General features: G+C 44.0%; 1 protein-coding gene across 1 annotated transcript in view; it reads left to right on the top strand.

The window, feature by feature from the left end:
- AGBL2 (AGBL carboxypeptidase 2) overlaps positions 1–22047 on the top strand; it is a 32114-nt gene extending 10067 nt beyond the window's left edge. Inside the window, exons 8-18 of the mRNA XM_016203984.2 lie at positions 2048–2201; positions 3578–4360; positions 6042–6198; positions 8445–8571; positions 9187–9287; positions 10933–11063; positions 15161–15227; positions 16938–17060; positions 17572–17679; positions 20184–20282; positions 21874–22047. Of these exons, the coding sequence (XP_016059470.2) occupies positions 2048–2201; positions 3578–4360; positions 6042–6198; positions 8445–8571; positions 9187–9287; positions 10933–11063; positions 15161–15227; positions 16938–17060; positions 17572–17679; positions 20184–20282; positions 21874–22047 (2024 nt within the window). The remainder of the gene's footprint in view (positions 1–2047; positions 2202–3577; positions 4361–6041; positions 6199–8444; positions 8572–9186; positions 9288–10932; positions 11064–15160; positions 15228–16937; positions 17061–17571; positions 17680–20183; positions 20283–21873) is intronic.
- Positions 22048–22438: the final 391 nt, after the last annotated feature.

Here is a 22438-nt window from a genome sequence, read left to right as displayed (position 1 = left end):
GGAGGAATAAAGAAGCAGAAAACTGAGAAGATGGGGCTCCAGAGGGAATTGGGGAGTATGTCAGTTTAGGGGCTCCCCAGCAACTACATGCTATGAGAATATTGCAGAGGAAATTGGTTTTGTTTTTTGAGAAGTGTTACTGTGGGCTATGAATTGGATCTTTAATGTTACCTAAGAGACTCGAGAAAATACTGAAATTTCTACATTAATGGCATCTGGTTGCTACTCTGGCTGGTTTCATGAAGAGACTGAACCATGTGGGTCCCCAGCTTTTACTTGGATGACACAGACTCTTGGCTGGCGCTTCTGCTCCTTCCTCTATGCTAGTTGTCTTCTTTCACCCACAAACATGCCTGATTTCTCCTTCGCTCTCACTTATCCAAGTGTTTATTATAAAGTGTCCACAATGACATGGTTGCATAGGAGCAAAAGTCATCATAATGTGACTGTATTTACTAATGAACTGGCTACTAACATAGTCAGGCCCCACACATATGACTGTGTGTTTAATGCTCCAAGGGTCAGCATCTTTGATGATGTCAGCCACTTGCTGATGGGTGGATATCGTTATCATCTGATAATATGCAAATGAAGTAAAAACTAATTGCAAAGTGAAATTATGATTCTTAACAAGAGATGCAGGATTTTGTGAAGTTGATGAATGTTAGAGAATTGCTTGAATCACTTGCAAAGCAACTGACAAATGAGAACCTAGAAATGGGTTATCAGTTAACTATGAAAAAGAAAATCAACAAAAAATGGGAAAAATAGGTTCTTCTAGACACAAAAATGAGAATACTGTGAAACACAGAGAAGTCCTTGGGGGAAACTGTGGCGCCCTAACACTATGAAGCCCGGACTCAGGGTTGTCAAGTGGCTCTCACTGAATTTGTCTGAAAAATTGCAGCCCCACCAAAAAAATTAACAATTGAGGCTTTATTATTCCAAATATTAGAAAGAGGTTGTGATTATAATATAAATTTTGTTAAATAAGATAAAATAAATTTTATAATTTTTTGTTTTAGTTTCATTTTTAAAATTAAAATTTCAATTGTAATCTTTCTTCTCACTAATAACTATGATATTTTGGTTCCTTTATCAGGGGCATTCACCCATGCCAATTCTTCTCAAACTTACATTTTTGTTATATTTAAATGTGGAAACATTATACCAATAAATGTTAGGGAGTGTACTACATTTTCTCTTTTTTGTTTTTCCTTTCATCTTTTTTTTTTTAAATCCTCTCCCAAGGATATTTTTTCCATTGCTTTTCAAAGATAGTGGAAGGTGGGGAGAGAGAGAGAGAAACACCAACGTGAGAGATTGGTTGCCTCCCACACGCGCCGTGACCTGAGCCGGGATCGAGCCTGCACCTGAGGCATGTGCCCTTGGCCGGAATCAAACCCGGGACCCTTCAGTCTGTAGGCTGACGCTCTAACCACTAAGCTAGACTGGCCAGGGCTCCTTTCATCTTTTTTAAATTAATAAATAGGTGCTATTTGTTTTGTGTTTTTAAATAAGATTGCAGATGTTTTCAGATGCTCCATTTAGAATATTATCTTTTAACAACATCCTTTTAAATTAGGATTCAAATGGGCAGCGCAAGCAGTACCTGTGCTGACAAGGGTAGCCTGTAGCAAAAGGAAGTGCTCTCAACAGGCCTTCAAAGAAATACACTTTTTTTTTTTTAATATATCTTTATTGATTTAAGAGAGAGAGGAAAGGAGAGGGAGAGAGAGAGAGATAGAAACATCAATGATGAGAGAGTCATTGATCAAGCCCACAACCCGGGCATGTTCCCTGACCGGGAATCGAACCCCGATCGCCTGGATCCTAGCTTGACGCTCAACCACTGAGCCATGCCTGGCCGGGCAAAGAAATACGCTTTAAAATGAAAAGTCCCAGCATGGACAACTGCAAATGTGAATATTTATTGTTGTTAACCTAGAGCAGCACTGCTAAACACACAGAGGGAGGGGCACAATGAATATTGCCTGATGATGGGTTCTGAGAGGAATGTGGCTAAATACGTCTGTCTCATCCTCAGTGCCCACCAAAGGCTCCTATTTCACCAGTTCCAGAGTGGGGGGCAAGCGGGGAATTATCAAGGAACTCGCTGTCACACTGCAAGGGCCAGAAGATAACACTCTCCTGTTTGAATCCAGGTTCGAGAGTGGGAATCTGCAGAAAGCTGTCAGAGTGTGAGTAACAAAGCGGGTTCACCCAGAGGGATTGTGATTAAAGAGACTGAGAAGTGTTTTCAAGGACTACGTTGGGGGTCAGGAGTGTTTCTGAAAGAGAGAGGTGAAGGGAAATGGTTGTGAGGATGATAAGAAATGGAATGATTTTAGCTCATATTTTTCCCCAGAATAAAAATTTATCTAAATGGTTTTTTCCTGCTTATAAAAGAAATTAGTGCTCATTTAAAGTTTGTATTAATAAAAATACATAGCATAAAATTGAGTCCTATAATCATGCCTCCCATGTGCAGCAATTGATAACAGTTTGATGTATATGCATTAATTTTTTTCTTTCTGTGTGTGTAATACACACAAATATATATTTTTAAAAATAGGATAATGGTGTATATACTGTTTTGCAAATTGTTTTTTGCCACTTAATACATTTTAAATGTTTTTCTATGACAATAGCACAAATACATCCTCTTATTTTTCAGTATTTCATAGTATTCTATTGAGTGGATATGCCACAGCTTATTTACCCTGCTCCCAACAGAGGAGAAATTAAGATATTTACAATTTTTTGTTAAATGAATGAACAGAATTCACAGCCTTGTGCATATATATTTTTAAGTATTTGTGGTGTTATGGAATAAATTCTGATATAAAATTGGTAGGTCAGAGGGTCTAAACACTAAGAATTGCTAGTTTTTGCCATATTGCCCCCCAGTGTGACTTCAGTTCCCATTAACAGTGTATGAGAGTGCCAGTTTCCCAATGTTGAGGTGTTGGTGAGATGGAGGGGAAAAACCACATCCTATTTTAATCTGTATTTCTTTCATGATGCATGTGGATGAATATCTGTTCATGTTTTTGGCATTTATATTTTCTCTTCTGCAAGTTAGTCCTATTTCTTTTCAATAAGGTACGTGCATTCCAGCAAAGCCCTCTTATCTTCAAACAGTTAATGATCAGAGATAAAAATGTCACGGGAAGCTTACGGGCCTGGTCCATGCTGGTGATGTCCAGGATGTAGGCACAGTCAGCAGAGGGCTCCGGCTTCACTGCCGTTCAGTGTGTTTCAGAGAAATGGACTGAAGTGGTTGGAAACTGCTACTGGCTGCTCTAGAGATATCAAGGGGCTCAGCGCGCCCAGCACATCCTGTGTGGCATGTGAATGTTGAGAATCTTCTGCCCCACCCTAAATATACTTTCTTTCCCCAAGTTCCTGTTAGCCTAATATAGGAATTGGAGCAGTAGGTAAATTAGAAAATAAATGTTTGATGTAGCAGGCTTTCTATTGTAATAAGGTCTCTTTTTACCAGGGAAAAACAATGTTTTTTCAGATTAGCTTTTTGAGGGAGGTGTTACAGAGATATTCTATATCTTCATTGCAGAGATACCTATGAGTATGAACTCACCTTGCGAACTGACCTCTACACAAACAAACACACTCAGTGGTTTTATTTTCGCGTTCAGAACACCAGAAAAGATGCCACCTATCGCTTCACCATTGTCAACCTGCTAAAACCCAAGAGCCTTTATACCATAGGGATGAAGCCACTCATGTACTCCCAACTGGATGCCGACACCCACAGCATTGGCTGGAGAAGAGAAGGAAATGAAATCCAGTACTACAAGAACAACATGGACGATGGGCAGCAGCCCTTTTACTGCCTCACATGGACCATTCAGTTTCCACATGACCAAGACACTTGCTTCTTTGCACACTTCTACCCGTATACATACACAGATTTGCAGTGCTACCTCCTGTCGGTGGCAAACAACCCCGTCCAATCTCAGTTCTGCAAGCTCCGAACTTTATGCAGGAGCCTAGCAGGAAACACCGTCTACCTGCTCACCATCACCAACCCATCCCGGACCCCTCAGGAGGCTGCTGCAAAGAAAGCCGTGGTCTTGAGCGCCAGGGTCCACCCCGGGGAAAGCAATGGCTCCTGGATCATGAAAGGCTTTTTGGACTTCATTCTTAGCAGCTCCCCAGATGCCGAGCTCCTCAGGGATATCTTTGTCTTCAAAGTGGTTCCCATGTTAAATCCAGATGGAGTCATTGTGGGGAATTACCGGTGTTCACTGGCTGGAAGGGACTTGAACAGGCATTATAAAACCATTCTGAAGGACTCTTTCCCTTGCATCTGGCATACCAGGGTCATGGTCAAGAGGTGAGCCCCTCGTCTGTTGAACTTTCTCTGGTTGCTGTGAGCACTATCTAATGCTGGGGCCTGGAGGAGGCATTGAGGTCTCCTCTAATGTTGCAGGAATTGGAAATGGCTTTAGAGACGGTCCTTACCATTCTCTTTGTAGTCATACGGGATTGTTCATTTTTAAACTTTTAAATCAGGTCTTATCTTTGGGTTCAAACTGGACATGCAACATTTCAGCCAGAGGTGTTTCACTTAGAAGTGAAATGATTGAATGAAAAAGGTCAGAAGTCAGAGGAGTTCATAGGTCTTCACAATGGGACTTGTGTAATAATAATAGTATGTACCAATTATAATACTAGTTTTCTATGAGATGACAGGCAGTATTCTCAGTGCTTTACATGTATGAGCCATGGGGTAGGCACAATCAACAGCCCCATTTTTTATATGATAAGGAAATTAAGGCCCAGAAAGGTTAAGTAATTTGCTCAAGGTCATTCAGCCTAGCCTACCTAGTAAGTAACTGAGTAGATGTTTACACACAGGCACCCTGGTTCCAGCATCTGAGTTTCGTTTCTTTTTTTTAATATATCTTTATTGGTTTCAGAGAGAGGAAGAGAGGGGAGGAGGAGAGAGAGATAGAAACATCAATGATGAGAGAGTCATCATTGATCGGCTGCCTCCTGCACACCCCCGACTGGGGATTAAGCCTACAACCTGGGCATGCGCCCTGACCAGGAATCGAACCTCGATCTCCTGGATCCTAGGTCGATGCTCAACCACTGAGCCACGCTGGCTCGGCCAGCGTCTGAGTTTCTTATTACCATCTTATATTGCCTGTCATGAAGAGAGAGTAGTAAATCAGCATTTGTCAAGCCTTACATAAAAGCAGTGGAAGGCTATGATGCTATCGCACCCAGCTCAGAGAAGCGTCTGTGTCACTGGAAATGACACTGCAGCACATAAGAATGTGTGAGTGCGCACCTTCTAACCCTCCCTGGGAAAGGCCGAGCGGTGTTGGGCTGGTAGCAAAATGGTTAAGAGCGTAGGTTTGGGAATCAGATAAACCTGAGCTGGAGACGCAGTTTAATTATTGGCTGGTCCTGTGACCTTGGACCTTGACCTCTATGCTTCAGCTTTCTTACCTGTAGAATGGGGATAACAACACCACCTGCCTTGGGTGGTTACTGTGAGGATTACATGAGATTACCCATATAGTCTGTTTAGCATAGAGCCCAGCACACTTAACGTGTGGACCCGTTGCTATCTTACTCTTCATCCTGCCATCATTATGAGGAAGGTGACCTCAGCTGGAAGACTGAGTAAGTGTCCTGGGTGATCAGGAGACCAGGAAGATCTGAGCCTTATAGGAACCAGCTCTGGAAAGTGAGGCCCCAAGGCTTTCTTTGGTTCTGTCTTTTTTATCCCTGCAGTTACAGCCTCTCTACCTTTCCCCCTCTTTCCACATGTCTGCACCAGGGTGGACTTTCTTTCAGTAGATTTTCTCTGCTTCCTTGTCAACTCACACAAGGCCTACCCACTGCCCCTTTGCACATCATAGGGTCCTCGAAAGGCCACAGGGGTTGAAATTTTCTTAGAAGGCAAGGTATCAACAGACATACTTAAGGAAGAGACTAAAAAATCCTTGATTATTTGCATGCATTTGGATGTCCACTGAGTCCTTTGTTTGCCCCCTCGATAGGCTCCTTAAAGAAAGGGAGGTTCTCCTGTATTGTGATTTCCATGGCCACAGCCGTAAGAACAACATCTTTCTGTACGGCTGTAATAGCAACGACCGCAAGTACTGGCTTCATGAGCGAGTCTTTCCTTTCATGTTAAGCAAAAATGCACCAGACAAGGTAAGCACGTGAGGTAATTTTCTGTCCGTTGACGAAGGAAGAAGGGAACTCTGCTCCCTGCATGGAATAGTGTTTGATTTGCCACTTTGTATCTCTTTTTATTATCTTGGATTAATCCCAGCAACTTGGACTTGAAGAATTTAGAAAGATATGGTTTTAAGAATTATTCTGTGTCCACCAACTGATGAACAGATAAATAAAATACAAGTATGTCCACGCTATGAAATGTTGTTTGGCAATAAAAAGAACTGACTGCTGCTTCACTAGGATGTGGAGGAACCTTCAAAACATGCTAAGTGAAAGAAAAGACACAAAAGGCCACATATTGCATGATTCCATTCTGTGCAATGCCATAGAGGCAGAGGGTAGTTTAGTGATTGCCGAGGGCTGAGGCAGGGTGGCAGGGGGAGGGACTGCTAAGGGTACTGGGTATCTTTTGGGGTACTGAAAATGTTCTAAACTTACATGACAACTCTGTGAATATACTTAAACCATTGAATTGTGTACTTTAAATGTGTGGGTTTTATGGTATATGAGCTATATCTCAGTAAAGGTGATTTTTAAAAATTGCTCTGGCTGCTTTTCCTGAGCACAAGTTCAGACTCTTAGTAGTAAAGTTACCTATCATGTTAATAGTAGTTACCTTATCCTGTGATTTGCAGTGGAAGCAGGGATTAAAGGACAAACAAAATGCTAATATTGCCTGTCTGGGAATGGCTCAGCTGCTGAGCATCAACGTAGGATCCAGGAGATCAAGGTTCGATTCTGGGTCAGAGCACATGCTCGGGTTGCAGGCTCGATCCCCGGGGGGGGGGCCATGCAGGATGACTCTTACCATTGATGTTCTTATCTATCTCTCTCCCTCTCCCTTCGTCTCTCTGAAATCAATAAAGATATATTTAAAAAAAAAAAAAAAGCTAATGTTACATGAGCCTCCACAGAAAAGTTTATGTAATACAAGATCACAAATAATGAAGATATTAAAGAGCTAATGAAAACAAGTTTTAATAGTTGGCTGAATAACAGCTCCATGACAGCAGGGCATACACAGTATCTGCATTGGTTTAGAAGTTGGTTTTCAGTATCATAAATACATCCACAAAATGTAACTTTCACTAGAAAGAAGGAATTAGGTTGGATTTAGGAAAGTATTTAAATGATAGTACAAATTTTCTCACAAAGATAGTTAAGGCAAATATTTTATATCTGCTGCTCTTATTGTAAAAAAAAAAAAAAAAAAAAAGCCTTTCTTTTTCTTCCTCTCTCCTTCCCTTCCTTCCTTCATTCCTTTCTTTTTCCCTTTCTTTAATATTTCTGTCTATTTTTTCCAGGTATCCCTTTCTTCAAATGAAATCACATCTAGAACCCAGTATCTAAAACAATTATAAGCAGAGCTGCACTATTGAAGAGGGATAGAAGGCTGAAACCCTGCCCGTTCTGCCTCTGCCCTCGGTCCTTGGACAGGAATGCCCCGAGGCTCCTCAGTAGAACCCCTGGATTCTATAGAGCACAAGTTAGAAACCACTAGGTAGTGAGATAGCTCCCAACTGTAAAGCATCTTCAGCAGGATGGGCTAGGTGCCAAGCGGAATAGGTTGGGATAAGTGCCAAGCATATGTGACAAACTCCAAGAGCAGAGAGAGTGTTGGGTGGTCATGAAAGACAGTGGAGGACAGTGAACTCCCAGCTCAGAAAGTTGGCATAAGGGAGCGAGAAAGTTCCAGGCAGAGACTGTAGGGCTGAGGCACACACAGATTACATACAGAGGATAGACCCAACTAGACCCAAGGGTTCAAACTGGGGAGGAGTAGAAAATAAGTCTTAGAAAGGCTGGCTACTGCATTGAATGCCAAAGTAAGCCAGCATTCCCAAACAGGCATTCAAGGAACCCTAGTCCTGCAAAATGTTCTCAAGAAGGTGGGGAAGAGAAGGAAGGGTTCATGGGCAATGAAAAGCAGTATCTCCCTCTCCTTTGGAGGGTCACAGTCCACAATAGCATGTTAAATACTCTGAGAGGTGCTGCAGAGGAAGCCTGTTCAATTTTGTTAGCCCTTTATCTCCCTGGTGAACATGACCACAGTACTCATGTTCACCTCTGTAATACCCTTAGAATCAGTATTTTATGGAACATGCTGTAGGAAATAATATATAGATCCCAAGGGAACCATTCTTATATCATATCAATAAGTTTTAAGTAACTTACATTTACCAGTTTATGATTAACAGAGGATTTGGATTTCTCTCCAGTTCTCTTTTCATAGTTGTAATTTTAAGGTCCAAAAGAGCAAAGAAGGAACGGGACGAGTTGTGATGTGGCGGATGGGAATCCTGAACAGCTACACCATGGAGTCCACCTTTGGCGGGTCCACCCTGGGTGAGCTCGCTTCTGTAGATCATAGGCTAGCATGGCCCGGGAGCCACGCAAAGTATTGGGGAGTTGAAATCCCTTTTAGTGTTGGGGAGAGAATTGACCTAGAGGATTTTCTTGTTTGTGCCTTATGCCAAATTTGAGTACCCAAAACATGCGTGTGAAATAAAATATTTGATGGGGCAGTATAGCATAGTGGTTGCTATGGACCTGGAATCTGGCAGATCTGGGTTTGAATTTCAGCTCCATTTACAAGTTGTGTGATCCTGGGTAAGTTACTTAACTCTTTGAACCTCGGTATCCTTTAACTGTTAGTGAGAGTACCTGCGTTATAGGTACTGCTTAATGAGACAGTGCATGTAAAGCACTCGGCACAGTTCCTGCCACAGAGTAAAACTTCATCACTGTAGTCATAATTTCATAATTATGGCCATCGTGGTTGTAAACTTTTTCATTGTCAAAGGTTCTTCTGAACCAAACTAAAACTAGGAGAGAAGCCCTGTCTAAAAGCATAATATTTTAGAATCAGAGGTGGTGTTTTTAATGACATATTTGTAAATTAGATCTGCATTTATTTGCTCATTAAGATTTCATAAGAAATGTTTATGGATTTTTTTCCAGGCAATAAAAGAGACACTCATTTTACCACTGAGGATCTGAAGTCCCTAGGCTATCACGTCTGTGACACCCTCCTGGATTTCTGTGACCCCGACCGAACCAAGGTAAACACAGGGTTTCAGGAAGTGGTGATGCTCCCACTGTGATCAGTTTCCCATGGTCCAAAGTCGGTTCAGTGGGATTTCAGGTGATCCTTATTTCCTCTTAATGTTTTTCCAGAGTTTTTATAATCAAACAAAATAAGAAAGGCCCAGCCTGCACTTTCTCAGCAAATGGTAAGACCTCAATTCACCAAGAAGATAGAGGCCCTTTCCTCCAGCCCACCCACCTCTCCCTCATGCCCAGGCACACACATGGCAGCCACCATTCTTGCTTCCCTTTCTCCTATTTCAGAAAATCAGCTGTCCTTTCTTTTCTCCAAAATAACCCTGCCCTTTGTACACTTGCTAACCTCCCCTCCGGCCTCCCTGAGGCCCTCCCTGCATAGTAACCTCCCCTCTTTATTGTAGCCTCAGTTTCCCCTTTCTTCTTCCCCTCAGCTGCGAATGTTCTCAGGCTGCTTCTATCCTAAATCCTTTGGCCTTGTTTCCTTGGCAGGTTAGTACCGTTTCCCTTCATCACTCAACTTCTTAGAAAGGAATCTGTACTCATGGTCCCTAACTCCTCTCTCAGACCCCCTCTGAAATGCTGGCCCTGGGAACACATGATATGTTCCACTCTGGATGCAACCGTTTAACAAAAAATATTTAAAGGAGAATTTGACCACAACATGGCCCATTAAATCATATTTGCCACAGGCCAAAATCTGAACAACCCCATTCTAACTTTTTCTTCCTTGCTACTCAGAAATAAAATAAATCAGACCTTGGCATTGTTTAAGAACTTTATTATTGGCTATAGCCAGGGAAAAGTGGCTAAAGCAGTACTCGTTGGTGTTCTGCCCCAAAACAATTCTTTTTTTTAAAAAACTATTTTATTTTTATTGTTGACATTATTCCAGATGTCCCCTTTCCCCGCCCTTTGCCCACCTCCACTCAGAACCACCCACCCTGGCCCTCAGCACACTGTCGTCTGTGTCCGTGGGCTGTGCAGATGTTTCCTTTGGCTGTTCACCTTCTTTCATCCTGTCTGCCCTCTGCCCCTCCCTTCTGACAGCTGCCAGTCTTTTCCATGCATCCAAGCCTCTTTCTATTTTGTTCGTCGGTTTATTTTGTTCATTAGATTTCACATATAAATAAGATCATATGGTACTTGCCTTTCTCTGACTGGCTTATTTCACTTAGCATAATGCTCTCCAGGTCCACCTGTGCTGTCCCAAAGGGTAAGAGCTCCTTCTTTTCTACGGCTGCGTAGTAACACTTCTTTGCATTCTCGCAGCTCGTGTAGCTATCTGTTAACACGTCCTTAGTAGCAGACTTTACAGCTTACTCATCTTTTCTTTTTTAATTTTTGTAGTCCTCACTCGAGGATATGTTTTTATTGATTTTTAGAGAAAAAGAAGGGAAGGAGAGGGAGAGAGAAAGAGATGAGAGAGAACCATTGATGGACTGCCTCCTGCACGCCGCTACTGGGAATCGAACCCGAAACCTCTTGGTGTACGGGATGACTCTCCAACCACCTAAGCCATCCAGACAGGCACAGCTTACTCACCTTTATGTCACCCACAATAAAGTGCCTTTTAGCATATACTTATTCTTTGATGAATAAATAAATGAATAATCAGAAGTAGTTTTGTTTTCACTTCCACAGTTCATGCAGTGTCTAGCAGAGCTTAAAGAGCTCTTACAACAGGAAATCTATAAGAAATTCCATGAACTTGGACAAGATATGGATTTAGAAGGAAGTTGGGATGACATCTCTTTGTCTGACATTGAATCCAGGTAACAAGCTTCATTTCAAAGAAAAACCAGAGAAGTTTTATTTTTTATTTTTTTCAATTGTTTTGTTTGCTCTGTTGTTTTGTTGGTTTTGAACCTTAGGTGCAAAATATTGAGTAAATCATGGCACACCGAATACACTGCATTCCTTTGACAACTATGTATTGAGGGCCTGCTGTTTGACACCCTTTTTACTAGGCTCTAGAAAGGGTTGGGGAGATGGACAGGCAATTGGGATAGGGCCTTGTAGGCGATTGTAGAAGCTTTTGTGTTTTATTCCAAGCGGGACAGAAAACCTTGGAAGATTTTAAGTGATAAGTGTCATGATCTGACTGGGTTTTAGTGTCAGCAGGAGTCCTCTGGCTACTTTGTGGAAAACAGATTGTAAAGAGGAGATGCCTAAGCAGAGACATTCTTTAGGAGGCTCCTGCAGTGATCAAGTGGAAGGTGATGGTGGCTTAGACCAGAGCAGTAGTGGTTGGTGGTGTGTGAATCAGTTGGATTGGATTTGAAATATATTTTGAAGTTTCAAATATTAGGATTTGCTTCTGTATTGCATATGGGGCACAAGAGAAAGAGAGAATGACTCCATAGTGGTCTGGGTGGAGTTGCCTGTAACAGATGGGGAAGGTCAAGGGACAGGAGAAGGTCAGGAGATGGGGGGTGAAGACCAGGAATCTAGTCTTGGGCTTGTTCAGTTTGAGGTGTCTGTTAGACATCTAAATGGAGACATTCAATAGGCACTTGGCTATATGAGTCTGGAATTCAGTGAAATCTAATAGAGTCATCATTAGATAGATTTTTTAAATATTTTTATTGATTTTAGAGAGAGGGAGAGAGAGATAGAGAAACATCAGTGATGAGAGTCATTGATCAGCTGCCTCCTGCACGCCTGTGTTCCCCCCCGCCACCCCCGCTGGGGATCGAGCCTGAAATCCAGGCATGTGCCCTGACCAGAAATTCAACTGTGACCTCCTAGATTATCAGTCAGTGTTCAACTGCTGAGCCACACCAGCCAGGCTGGATAGATATTTAAACCTTAAGACTGGATGAGATCCCAACAGAGTAAGTGCAGATAAAGTAAAGAAGTCCAAGTCTGAGCTGGTATCACTTCTTTTTAAATTGATTTTAAAGAGAGACAGGAAGAGAGCAAGAGAGAGAAACATCAATTTGTTGTTCCACTCATTTATGCATTCATTGGTTGATTCTTGTGTATGCCCTGACTGGGGGTCGAACCCACAACCTTGGCGTATCAGGACAATGCTCTAACCAACTGAGCTACCTGGTCAGGACGAGAGTGATTATTTTTAAAACACGTATCAGATCATGTCATTCCTCTGTTTAAAACACCTTAATGGCTCCCCCAGTTCACTCAGACAAAAAGCCCAGAGGCCTTCACTGAATGGCCTACAAGGCTTCAGGATCTAGCCACCTGAAACCTCTGTGATCTCTGTGCTCACCCTCTCACCACTGCTATAGTCCACTGGCCTCCTCACTCTCCCTCAGACTTGCTAGGCCCTCTTCTGCCTCAGGGCCTTTGCACTGGCAGTTCCAGCTGCCTGGATACTCTTCCCCCAGATGCCCACATGGCCAACTCTTTCACCCCCTTCACGTGTTTGCTTCAGTGTGGCCTGCCTTCATCACTCTGACACTGCAACTTGCTCCCCTGCCTTCGCCCTCCTGCCATTCCCCATCCTCGTTGGTGCTCTGATTTTTCCATAGCATTTTATCACCTCTGTCATTCTGTATCATTTACAACTCTGTTGTATCTATTATTTATTACCTTCCCCTACTAGGATGTAGGTTCCACAAGGCCAGAGATCTTTATTTTGTTCACCTCTATATCTCATGCATCTACAGCAGTACTTGGCACATAGGGAGAGCTCAGTATTATTTGTTGAATTAATTTATTATGTAGGATCTCAGCCCCACCTTCAAAGTCTCCACAGCTATTTAGGAAGCCCCCAGGTGGGCGGGTATCTCATGTGTGCGCAAGAACACCTTCTACTCCAGGTTACCAGCCAAAGTGCCTCAAGCCTGAGCCAGCTGCCCTCAGAGGGCTCCCGGGCTGGGCTTGGAGGTCTTCTGCCAGGGGCTGCACTGTGGCCTATGGTGGACAGTGGGAAGCAGATGGCTCTCCCACACTATGTGGCACATTCCCATCTGGGCCCTAAAGCCGTTCTGCTGGCTGAGTCTCCCAGATGTCTCCTTAGCAACCTTAAACCAGACCATCAGGCCAGATGGAGGGCCCCGTTCACCGTGTCTCCTCTCCCACTCTCCCAGAATCCTTTGCCTAACCCCAGGACCAGTGTGCCAACCCTCTTCACCTTCACCCTCAAAAACTAAATGTCCCCTGTGTATCAACTCATATAAAAGATCCCAAGGGAGTCAGCTCAAAACAGCCAGGCTGCATTCTAGCTGGCTCAGCTGGGAAACCCCCACGGATTCAGTTAGGAATTACCGAAACCAGTTTGCCAGTCAGGAGCCCCCACAGGCGCCCCCTTTCCATTCTCAGCATCTCACGGAGAAGCAGACTGAGTATGAGCTCAGTTGGAGTTTGCTCTGTGTTTTCTACATTCCTGGGCCATACTGTACCTAATGCTTTTATCCCATTTGTTAGCTTTCTGTTATCCCTGAAAGGGACTTCAGAGACTATTATCAGTGGCCTCGAAGGCTGCTGCTCAGGCTGGAAGAGCCCTGTGGGAGCAGGGAATTGGGAGCTAGATCAGAGAAGAGGAGGCTTTCTTGCCGCAGTCTCCTGCGGGGCTCCTCTTTGTGCCTGGCAGGAGGGAGGGCGCATGAACAGGACGAAAGCCTGAGCCAAAGAATGGTTTGAAATGCTGTCTTTTCCCAGATTTGAGTTTTGCGCCTGAGACGTTTTTCTGTATGGAGCTCATGTCATGGAGCACAGCTCTCGGTTCTGGCCTCCACAGACTGGGAAAGGGGAAGATATAATGGAACACACGGTGAAGGAAGAAGGGCCAGTTATCTGAGGCCTCCTTCACCCCAGCCCTTGAAAAAAGGGGGCTGGGCCATTTGTGGGGAAGATTTTATTTTATTTTTGTTATTTTTTAAATATATCTTTATTGATTTCAGAGAGAGGAAAGGAGGGGGAGAGAGAGAGATAGAAACATCAATGATGAGAGAGTCATTGATCGGCTGCCTCCTGCACGCCCCCAACTGGGGGATCAAACCGGCAACCCAGGCATGTGCCCTGACCAGGAATCGAACCCCGATCACCTGGATCCTAGGTAAATGCTCAACCACTGAGCCACGCCCGGCCGGGCTTTGAGAAGATTTTAGATCAGTCTAGACATGCATCCAAAAGTTTGAAGCGAGAATTGGGGTGATGAAAGTAATATTCCTAGTCTCTGACCTATAGATTCTTTGCAGTAAATATATTTATTTATATGTTGAATGCATTTTTAAAGAGTATCTGGTAGGATCATGACTGTTTGAACTGGTATTGGACAGACAGGAATGAATGAGACAGAGCCCCTGCTTTCAAACTAATCACAGTCCCCTGGCATTTTCTGGGGCTGCATGTTAAGAATCCTTCAGCCTCTCGTGGTTGCCGCCAAGGGCAGCTCTGTCCATCTGGCTGGTTGGTATTTTTATTTTGCCACACAGATTGCAAATTCCTTGGGACAGGGGCTCTGCCATGTCCATCTCTGTGTCCTGTGCCTGATGCATTACCTGGCATGCAGTAGGCATGCAGAGTGAATGAATGAATATGCTCATCAATAATTCTTAGTAATTTGCCCAGCCGGGCATGGCTCAGAGGAGATCACAGTTCGATTCCCAGTCAGGGCACATGCCCAGGGTGTGGGCTCCATCCCCAGTCGGGGGCATGCAGGAGGCTGCCGATCAATGACTCGCTCATCATTGATGTTTCTATCTCTCTCTGCCTCTCCCATCCTCTCTCTGAAATCAATAAAGATATATTTTTTAAAAATAATAATAATTCTTAGTAACTGAAACAAAGTATGGGCAAATATAGCTGAGTAGGTATCCTAACCCCATATGGCTGGTCTGGTAAATGGTATACTTCCAGATGTTAATATCAGGCATTTTCCTTTCTTCTCTCCTTTGGAAAACAGCACCAGTGGTTCTGACAGTTCCCTCTCAGACGGCCTCCCTGTTCACCTCCTGAACATAGCAGATGAGGTAAGATTAGATACTCTTATGCCCAGGCCTTAAAAAAGCATGACACTACTGGATAATTTGGTGGAATATTCCAACTCTTGTAAGACCTGCAGAAAACATAGCAATAGTGTCCTAACTGGTTATGGAGTCTTTCACTTTGTCCTTACAACTTTCATTTTAAAAATCAGGCGGGGGGCTATATGAGGACTCTATATTTATTCCCAAGTTAACTAAAAGTGGGGGGGGAAAGTTTAACTAAAAGTGAAAACCACGTTAAGAGGTAGAGGTTGTTTAAAATGACCCATACTTGGTTGTCAGAGGGGAGGAGCTTTAGAGGACTGGGTAAAAAAGGTAAAGGCCTTAAGAAGTACAAATTGGTAATTACAAATAGTAAAGTACAGCATAGGAAATATAGTCAATAATACTATAATAACTATGGATGGCGCCAGGTAGGTATTGGAAATATCAAGGGACCACTTTGTAAAGTATATGGTTGTCTAACCACTATGCTGTACACCTGAAACTAATACAAAATAATATCAAATGTAAACTGTAATTGAAAATTTAAAGTTGGTTATAGTTCTTTTATTAAAACAATGGCCCATAGCCCTAGCTGGTTTTGCTCAGTGGTTAGAGCATTGGCCTGAGGACTGAAGGGTCCTGGGTTTGATTCCGGTCAAGGGCACACACCTCAGTTGCAGGCTCTATCCCCGACCCCAGTTAGGGTGAGTGCGGGAGGCAGCCAGTCGATGTGTCTCTCTCACATCGAAGTTTCTCTCTCCTTTCCGCTCTTTCTGAAAAGCAATGGAAAAAATATCCTCAGGTAAGGATTAAAAACAAAATGACCCTTAAGTATTTCTTTTTTTTTAATTTTTATTTATTAATTTGAGAGAGAGAGAGAAACATCAACTTATTGTTCCACTCATTTATTCATTCATTGGTTGATTCTTGTATGCGCCCTGACCGGGAATGAAACCCTCAGTGTTAGCGGTCAGGATGGTGCTCCAACCTGCTGTGCTTCCCGGCCAGGGCTAAAAAGCATTTCTTTATTCACGTAGACTTAGATAGTTTTTTATACTCGCATATATTAAGTAACCTTTTTGCCCATCTGTTCACAGACTTTTTCTTACATAGGTGACATATAAGATGATATTTAGAAACAACAAAATATTCCTTGTTGTTTATTATGCACATGATTTCCTAATTGCATTAAGACATATCTCCATCATAGGGTGAGATTAACGCTGACAGGAGGAGCCAGCCAAATTAGACTGGACCCTACAGTTTCTTCAACTGGATTTACAGCAATATCAGATTAAGCTTCACCACACCACAGGTGCCTAGAAAACTAGTCCTGAGCTTCATTTGCTTAATTATTAAAACTACCTTGTAGTAACAAGCAAACAGAATCTTTTAACCACACATTGAATAATCAGTATTGTCTGTACCTGACATTATTGCCATAAGTAACCTGGTTTCAAATTATAAATCACAGATATTTGGTCATTGGTATAGGAGCCCCTTCAGCTGTATGTGTGTGATAGTGGGATTTGGAGGTGTTAAGTGGGGAGCAGCCTCTGGTAAGGAGGAAACTGAACTGTTTGTTCTTCAAACCAGCAACAGTTTAACACTGAGGGCCGCACACTGGGCTGGCCATTGTGTCTTGAGGGTTGTGTGAAGAGAGTCCTCTGGAATCCTCAGTGACGCGTGTCTATGTACTTTCTGGAATAGTTGAATCATAAGAAGAAGATGTGTAAGAAGAAAAAAAAGCCACTTCAGACGAGGAAACAGCGAAATGAACAGTATCAGAAAAATAATTTGATGCGGGAGTTGAAGTCAACAGAAGATGCCCTGGTAAGGAAGCTCTGCTGCCTGTTTCCGCTGTCTGGTTAGAGTATCCCATGGGTGGCAGGACGGGGCTGCCGGTTACCGTAAACCAGAAGGGGGAGGGAGGGGGAAGCTTTCCGACTTGAGTTCAGAGCTCTTTCATGGTCCTCTGGACACCTCTGAGCAGCATTCAGCCATGGCCCTCGGATCCTCTGCCGTGTTTTGGAACAAGTCTGGGTATTGACCAAGTCTGGGTTTCCAGAGGGGAGTGGTGGAAAAGGCTGGAAAAAGAGTGGCTGGAGCTAGTCCAGGGTTGCTGGGTGCTGAGGGGTCAGGCCGGGTCCAGGCGAGAGACACCTGGATGGCTCCTTCCTCGACTCTCTCTGAGTTGCTGCACCCACGTCATGACCTCTGCTTTCTAGCGTTGAAACGCTTTCAGAAGCCGGAGTTTTACTGTTGGGTGAACTGGGTCAATTATGAATAGATTCATTGCAATGGGTCATTTGAAAAACATTCTCTTTGCACTCAATCCTTCTAGAAAAGGGCAGGATTTGCTTCTACGCTGCAAAAGCAGCCTACCTTTTTAAAAAGTTCAGAGAACACCAGTTCTTCAGCAATAAGAAATGAAAGACCAAGGATGAATGAGGTAATATTTTTGCTTGACTTTTTTTTTTAACTCACTCATGGGAAGTTTATTAAAACTTTTTTGTAATGTTTTTAAAGTGCACAATGTGGTGATTTCATATGTGTCTTCATTGTGAAAGGATTCCCACCATTGAGTTAACACATCCAGCACCTCACATATTTACCTTTTTTTTTCTTTTGGTGAGAACATGTTCAGTTCTACTCTTAGCAAATTTTAATTACACAATACAGTATTATTAACTATAGTCACCATGTTTTACATCAGATCCTTGGACCTTATCTGACAACTGAAAGTTTGTACCCTTTTACCATCCTCTCCCTATTTGCCCCACCTTCCAGCCCCCCGGCAGCCACCATCTACTCTCTGTTTCTATGAGTTTGACTTTCTTAGGTTCCACATTTAAGTGATACCATGTAATATTTGTCTTCCTCTGTCTGGCTTATTTCACTTAGCATAACATCCTCCAAGTTCATCTATGTTGTCACAAATGGCAGAATTTCCTTCTTTTTTATGGCTAAATAACATATCGTTTGCAAATATTTTCTCCAATTCGGTAGGTTGCCTTTTCATTGTGTTGATGATTTTCTTTGCTGTGCAGAAGCTTTTTAGTTGATGTAGTCTCACTTATTTATTTTTTTCTTTTGTTGTCTTTGCTTTTGGTGTCAAATCCAAAAAAATCATTGCCAAGACCTATGTCAAGGAGCCTACTTCCTATGTTTTCTTCTAGGGGTTTTACAGTTTCAGGTTTTGTTTTTGTTTTTTAAAGAACTATTTTTATGAGACTTTTTTTTTTTTAATATATCTTTATTGACCTCAGATTGAGGAAGGGAAAGGGAAAGGGAGAGAGAAAGAGATAGAAACATCAATGAAGACAGAGTCATTGATTGGCTGCCTCCTGCATGCCCCCAACTGGGAACTGAGCCCACAACCCAGGCATGTGCCCTGACCAGGAATCAAGCCGTGATCTCCTGGATCCTAGGCTGATGCTCAACCGCTGAGCCACACCCAGCCGAGCCAGTTTCAGGTTTTTAATTTAGGTTTTTAATCCATTTTGAATTGACTTTTGTGTATGGTACAAGATAGGGGTACAATTTCATTCTTTCACATGTGGATACCTAGTTTTTCCAACACCATTTATTGAAGAAACTATTTTCCCCCCCCTTGTATATTCTTGGCTCCTTTTTTGGAAATTAAATGGCCATATATGCATGAGTTTATGTCAGGTCTCTATATCTGTTCCATCCTTGACTCTCTGTCACACAGATTCTCTGATTTTTCTAGTCAGTATGTCTCTCCCACAGGGCGAAGAGCACAGTAACCCTCTGGGTCACCCTTACCTGTCAGTGCCACTGGGAGCAGGGGAACATTAAAATTGGTGGGGAGATTGGCTCTGCTTTGGATTAGACACCACTGATGTCTGACATCAAATATTGGTGATTTGTGACTTTGTACCCAGAACATAGAACAGGCTGCTTTACCATCCACCCATCCATTTATTCAACAAATTGTGTTTTGTGACTACTATGGGCCAAGTCCCCGGCTGAATGTTGGGAATTTGACATTGAACCAGACCCTGTCCCTTCCTCAGGGACCTTGGAGTCTGGGCTGGGATTTGGATAAGTAAACAGCAAGTGATATAACAGAATAGGATGCAGGGAACACAGAGGTACCTAGCCAACTTTCAGTCCGCTGGAGTTTTGTGGCCATAAAATCTTTGATTCTTTTATGTATAAAAATAAGTTTGGGCCCGGCCAGCATGGCTCAGACTTTGAGCATCAACTCATGAACCAGGAGGTCACGGTTCGATTCCTTGTCAGGGCACATGCCCAGGTTGCAGCTCGATCCCTGGTGAGGGGGAGTGCAGGAGGCAGCAGATCGGTGACTCTCTCCTCATTGATGTTCCTGTCTCTCTCCCCCTTCCTCTCGCTGAAATCAATAAAATTATTTTTAAAAAATAAAATGTTTTGGTACAACAGTAGCTAATTCTTAGTGGACAGGGTGTAAAATTGGCCCTCCTCAGGTGGAGTGCTGCCCTGTGAATGACAGCAAGGTAACTTGGCGCCCCCTGCGTTTCACTGGGGAGCCTTCCCAGGCACAACCGTCTCTACTCAGTATTGAGGGACATCTGGGGCGTAGTGTAATAGTGACAAAGATACGGCCTCTGAAGTCTGTTTTGAGTTCACATGTCGCCCCCACTACGTAATTTTCTGTGCGATACTTAACCACTCTGGGACTCCGTTTCTTCATCTAAAATACTGTGTGATGAGGATGGTTGAGAAGATGAGGTGTGAGCCCGTGTAAAAGGCCTGGCGTGTGCGAGGCGTTCGGTAAGCATTAGTTTCCCTCTTTTCACTGAATTTTTGTCTGTTTGTCCCGCCTCTCTTTCAGCGTTAGAGCATCATAATGAATCAACATGCATGCATTAAAAACACTCAGGTAATGCACTTTCTACATAGCACATTTGTCCAAGTAGACATTTTAATGAGAATGTCCATTTGTTTTAGTCACAGTTAAATGGAAGAGACAAAGACAGCTCCCTGGACCCGTCCAAAGCAAGCGCCTTGATTCTGCCCGGGACTAAAGAGCCAGCGCAGGCGCCCCCGGTATGCTGCGACTCGTGCCGGTGGCGTGCTTTATTGGGTTCGGAAATGTGTTACGCGATTTGCAGGGTGGTGAGCCACTACCCACACAGGTCCGCCTTCTCAGATTTGTTCTGCTCAGGTGAGCAGCGGAGGGAATTTGCACCCTCCGGCGACAAACCGCCTGACCACCCTGAGGCCAGCCCACAGGTACTGAAGGACGCAGGCAGCCCCCCACCCCACCCTACCCCACCCCCGGCACCAGCAGCTGGCCGTGGAGAATTTAGTTTTATTTCAACGAACGTTTGTTAGGCAGCTGTTACTCTGTAACTTCATGGCAGCACCTCAGGTCAAACAGTGGGAACAGAGAGCGCAGCCGCTTGCACCCCGAGGGGTGATTCACAAGCAGGGGATGCCACCAGCCGCGAAGTGTGCTCCACGGGCCATGTCACAGGGACCCTTCAACACCGAGGTTTGTGAGTGGTTGGCTTTCTTAGAAGAGTGAGTTCATATTTATCCCTGCGACGCGCTCTTGCCCATTGGCACATGCATGTTCTCTCCTGACAGGGAGGAAGAGGGGTGGACACATAGCACTGGGGGGCACTGGCATGTGTTCGAGGAGACACTGAAAACCACTGGGTTAGCCCGGCTGGCGTGGCTCAGCGGTTGAGCATCGACCTAGGATCCAGGAGATCGCAGTTCAATTCCTGGTCAAGGCACATGCCCAGTTTCAGGCTCGATTCCCAGTCAGGGGTGTGCAGGAGGTCGCCGATCAATAACTTTCTCATCATCGATGTTTCTATTTCTCTCTCTCCCTCTCCCTTCCTCTCTCTGAAGTCAATAAAGATATATTTTAAAAAAACACTGGGTTACGCAGGTATACTAGGTATAGATGCAGTTCTCTGAAGGTGAAGTCCCTGCTGTCTTCTCAAATCTGTTGCTTGAGAACTGTCAGGCTGATGTGCTCATTAACCCAGCGGTATCCAGTGGAGAGCCTGCTGGGTGTGGGGCCCTCTGAGGACAGTGAGACGTGATCCCTACCTTAAGGCAGTGACCCTCTGCAAGGGGTGGCAGGATAGTCCGACCACCGGGTACAACAGAAACTGAAGGGCAAGGGAAAGAGGTGCAGAGAGAGTAAAATCAAAGAGAGTTCCTGCCCTGACAGACCCATCAGTGACGGGCTTGTCCTTTCTCCTCGCTCAGCATTCGTTACCAGAAGTCTGGGTGGCTAACACCACATCACGCGACTGAAACGTGCTGGGTGAGCCGTAGCGTGGAACCAGGACCCAGTGAAACCCAGTGCACTGGGGGAGTGCCAGCCAAACGCGTACCTCTCCTTCATTTTCCTAAAGTGCCTACCATAATATTTCTCTAACAGACGTAGGCATGTAACTTCCAGACAGCTGGTAAAATGCAGTTTCCTGAACCTCTTGGAGCAGTTAAAATACTGCCCGTGGGCGGCTGGCGCTCTGAGGGGCGAGGGCGAATGCTTGACTCGCCTCTGCCCTGCGACAGCTGCTCCTCACTGAGTCCTTGTAAGACAACCTGAATCCTCATTCTAACTTTAGAAATTGCAACATAAAGTGAGCTCAACTTTTATATCTTGTTTGCACAGAGAGAAAAGCCAGGATTTACAGTATCATGCTCTCCAAAGAGAAGCACAAACACCAGCCAAGAGCCAGCTCCAGAAGCGAAGCCAGACTGGCGCAGGAGCAGCTTTCTTGCCACAAAGAGAAGCCGCGCCAGCATGGCGGCGTACCCATCCTTGCACATCTACACGTACCCGTAGGGCGCCTGGGCCACGCCACGCGCCTGCGTCCCTGGCATGTTTTGGGTGAGACGTTTGTAATGAGGGAGTTGTGTGGGTGGGAACTGTGCTCGTTGGAGGTGTGCTGTGCTGTGTGTTCGTATGTGCTGACCTTGCACTGTGCGTTCCTTCAGGATGCACACCTCGCGAATTAAATTATTTTTCATAAAATGAAACTTTATTATGAAGTATAGAAAAGCTTCCTTTATCAGAAGTTGAAGCGTGTGCTCTTGGAACTACAGCCCAGATACACCTCATTTTCACCAGTAGATAGTCTGTCTAAAATGATGAGCAAATCAGTTGTAAGGGATCAAACTGCGCTGTAAGCAGATCCTGCACTGTGCTGTGTTAAAGCCTGCGTTGCTTCCTCCTG

The sequence above is a fragment of the Miniopterus natalensis genome, chromosome 11 (assembly GCF_054644295.1).
Source record: "Miniopterus natalensis isolate mMinNat1 chromosome 11, mMinNat1.hap1, whole genome shotgun sequence".
Lineage (NCBI taxonomy): Eukaryota > Metazoa > Chordata > Mammalia > Chiroptera > Miniopteridae > Miniopterus > Miniopterus natalensis.
This window is presented reverse-complemented; position numbering and strand designations above follow the sequence as displayed.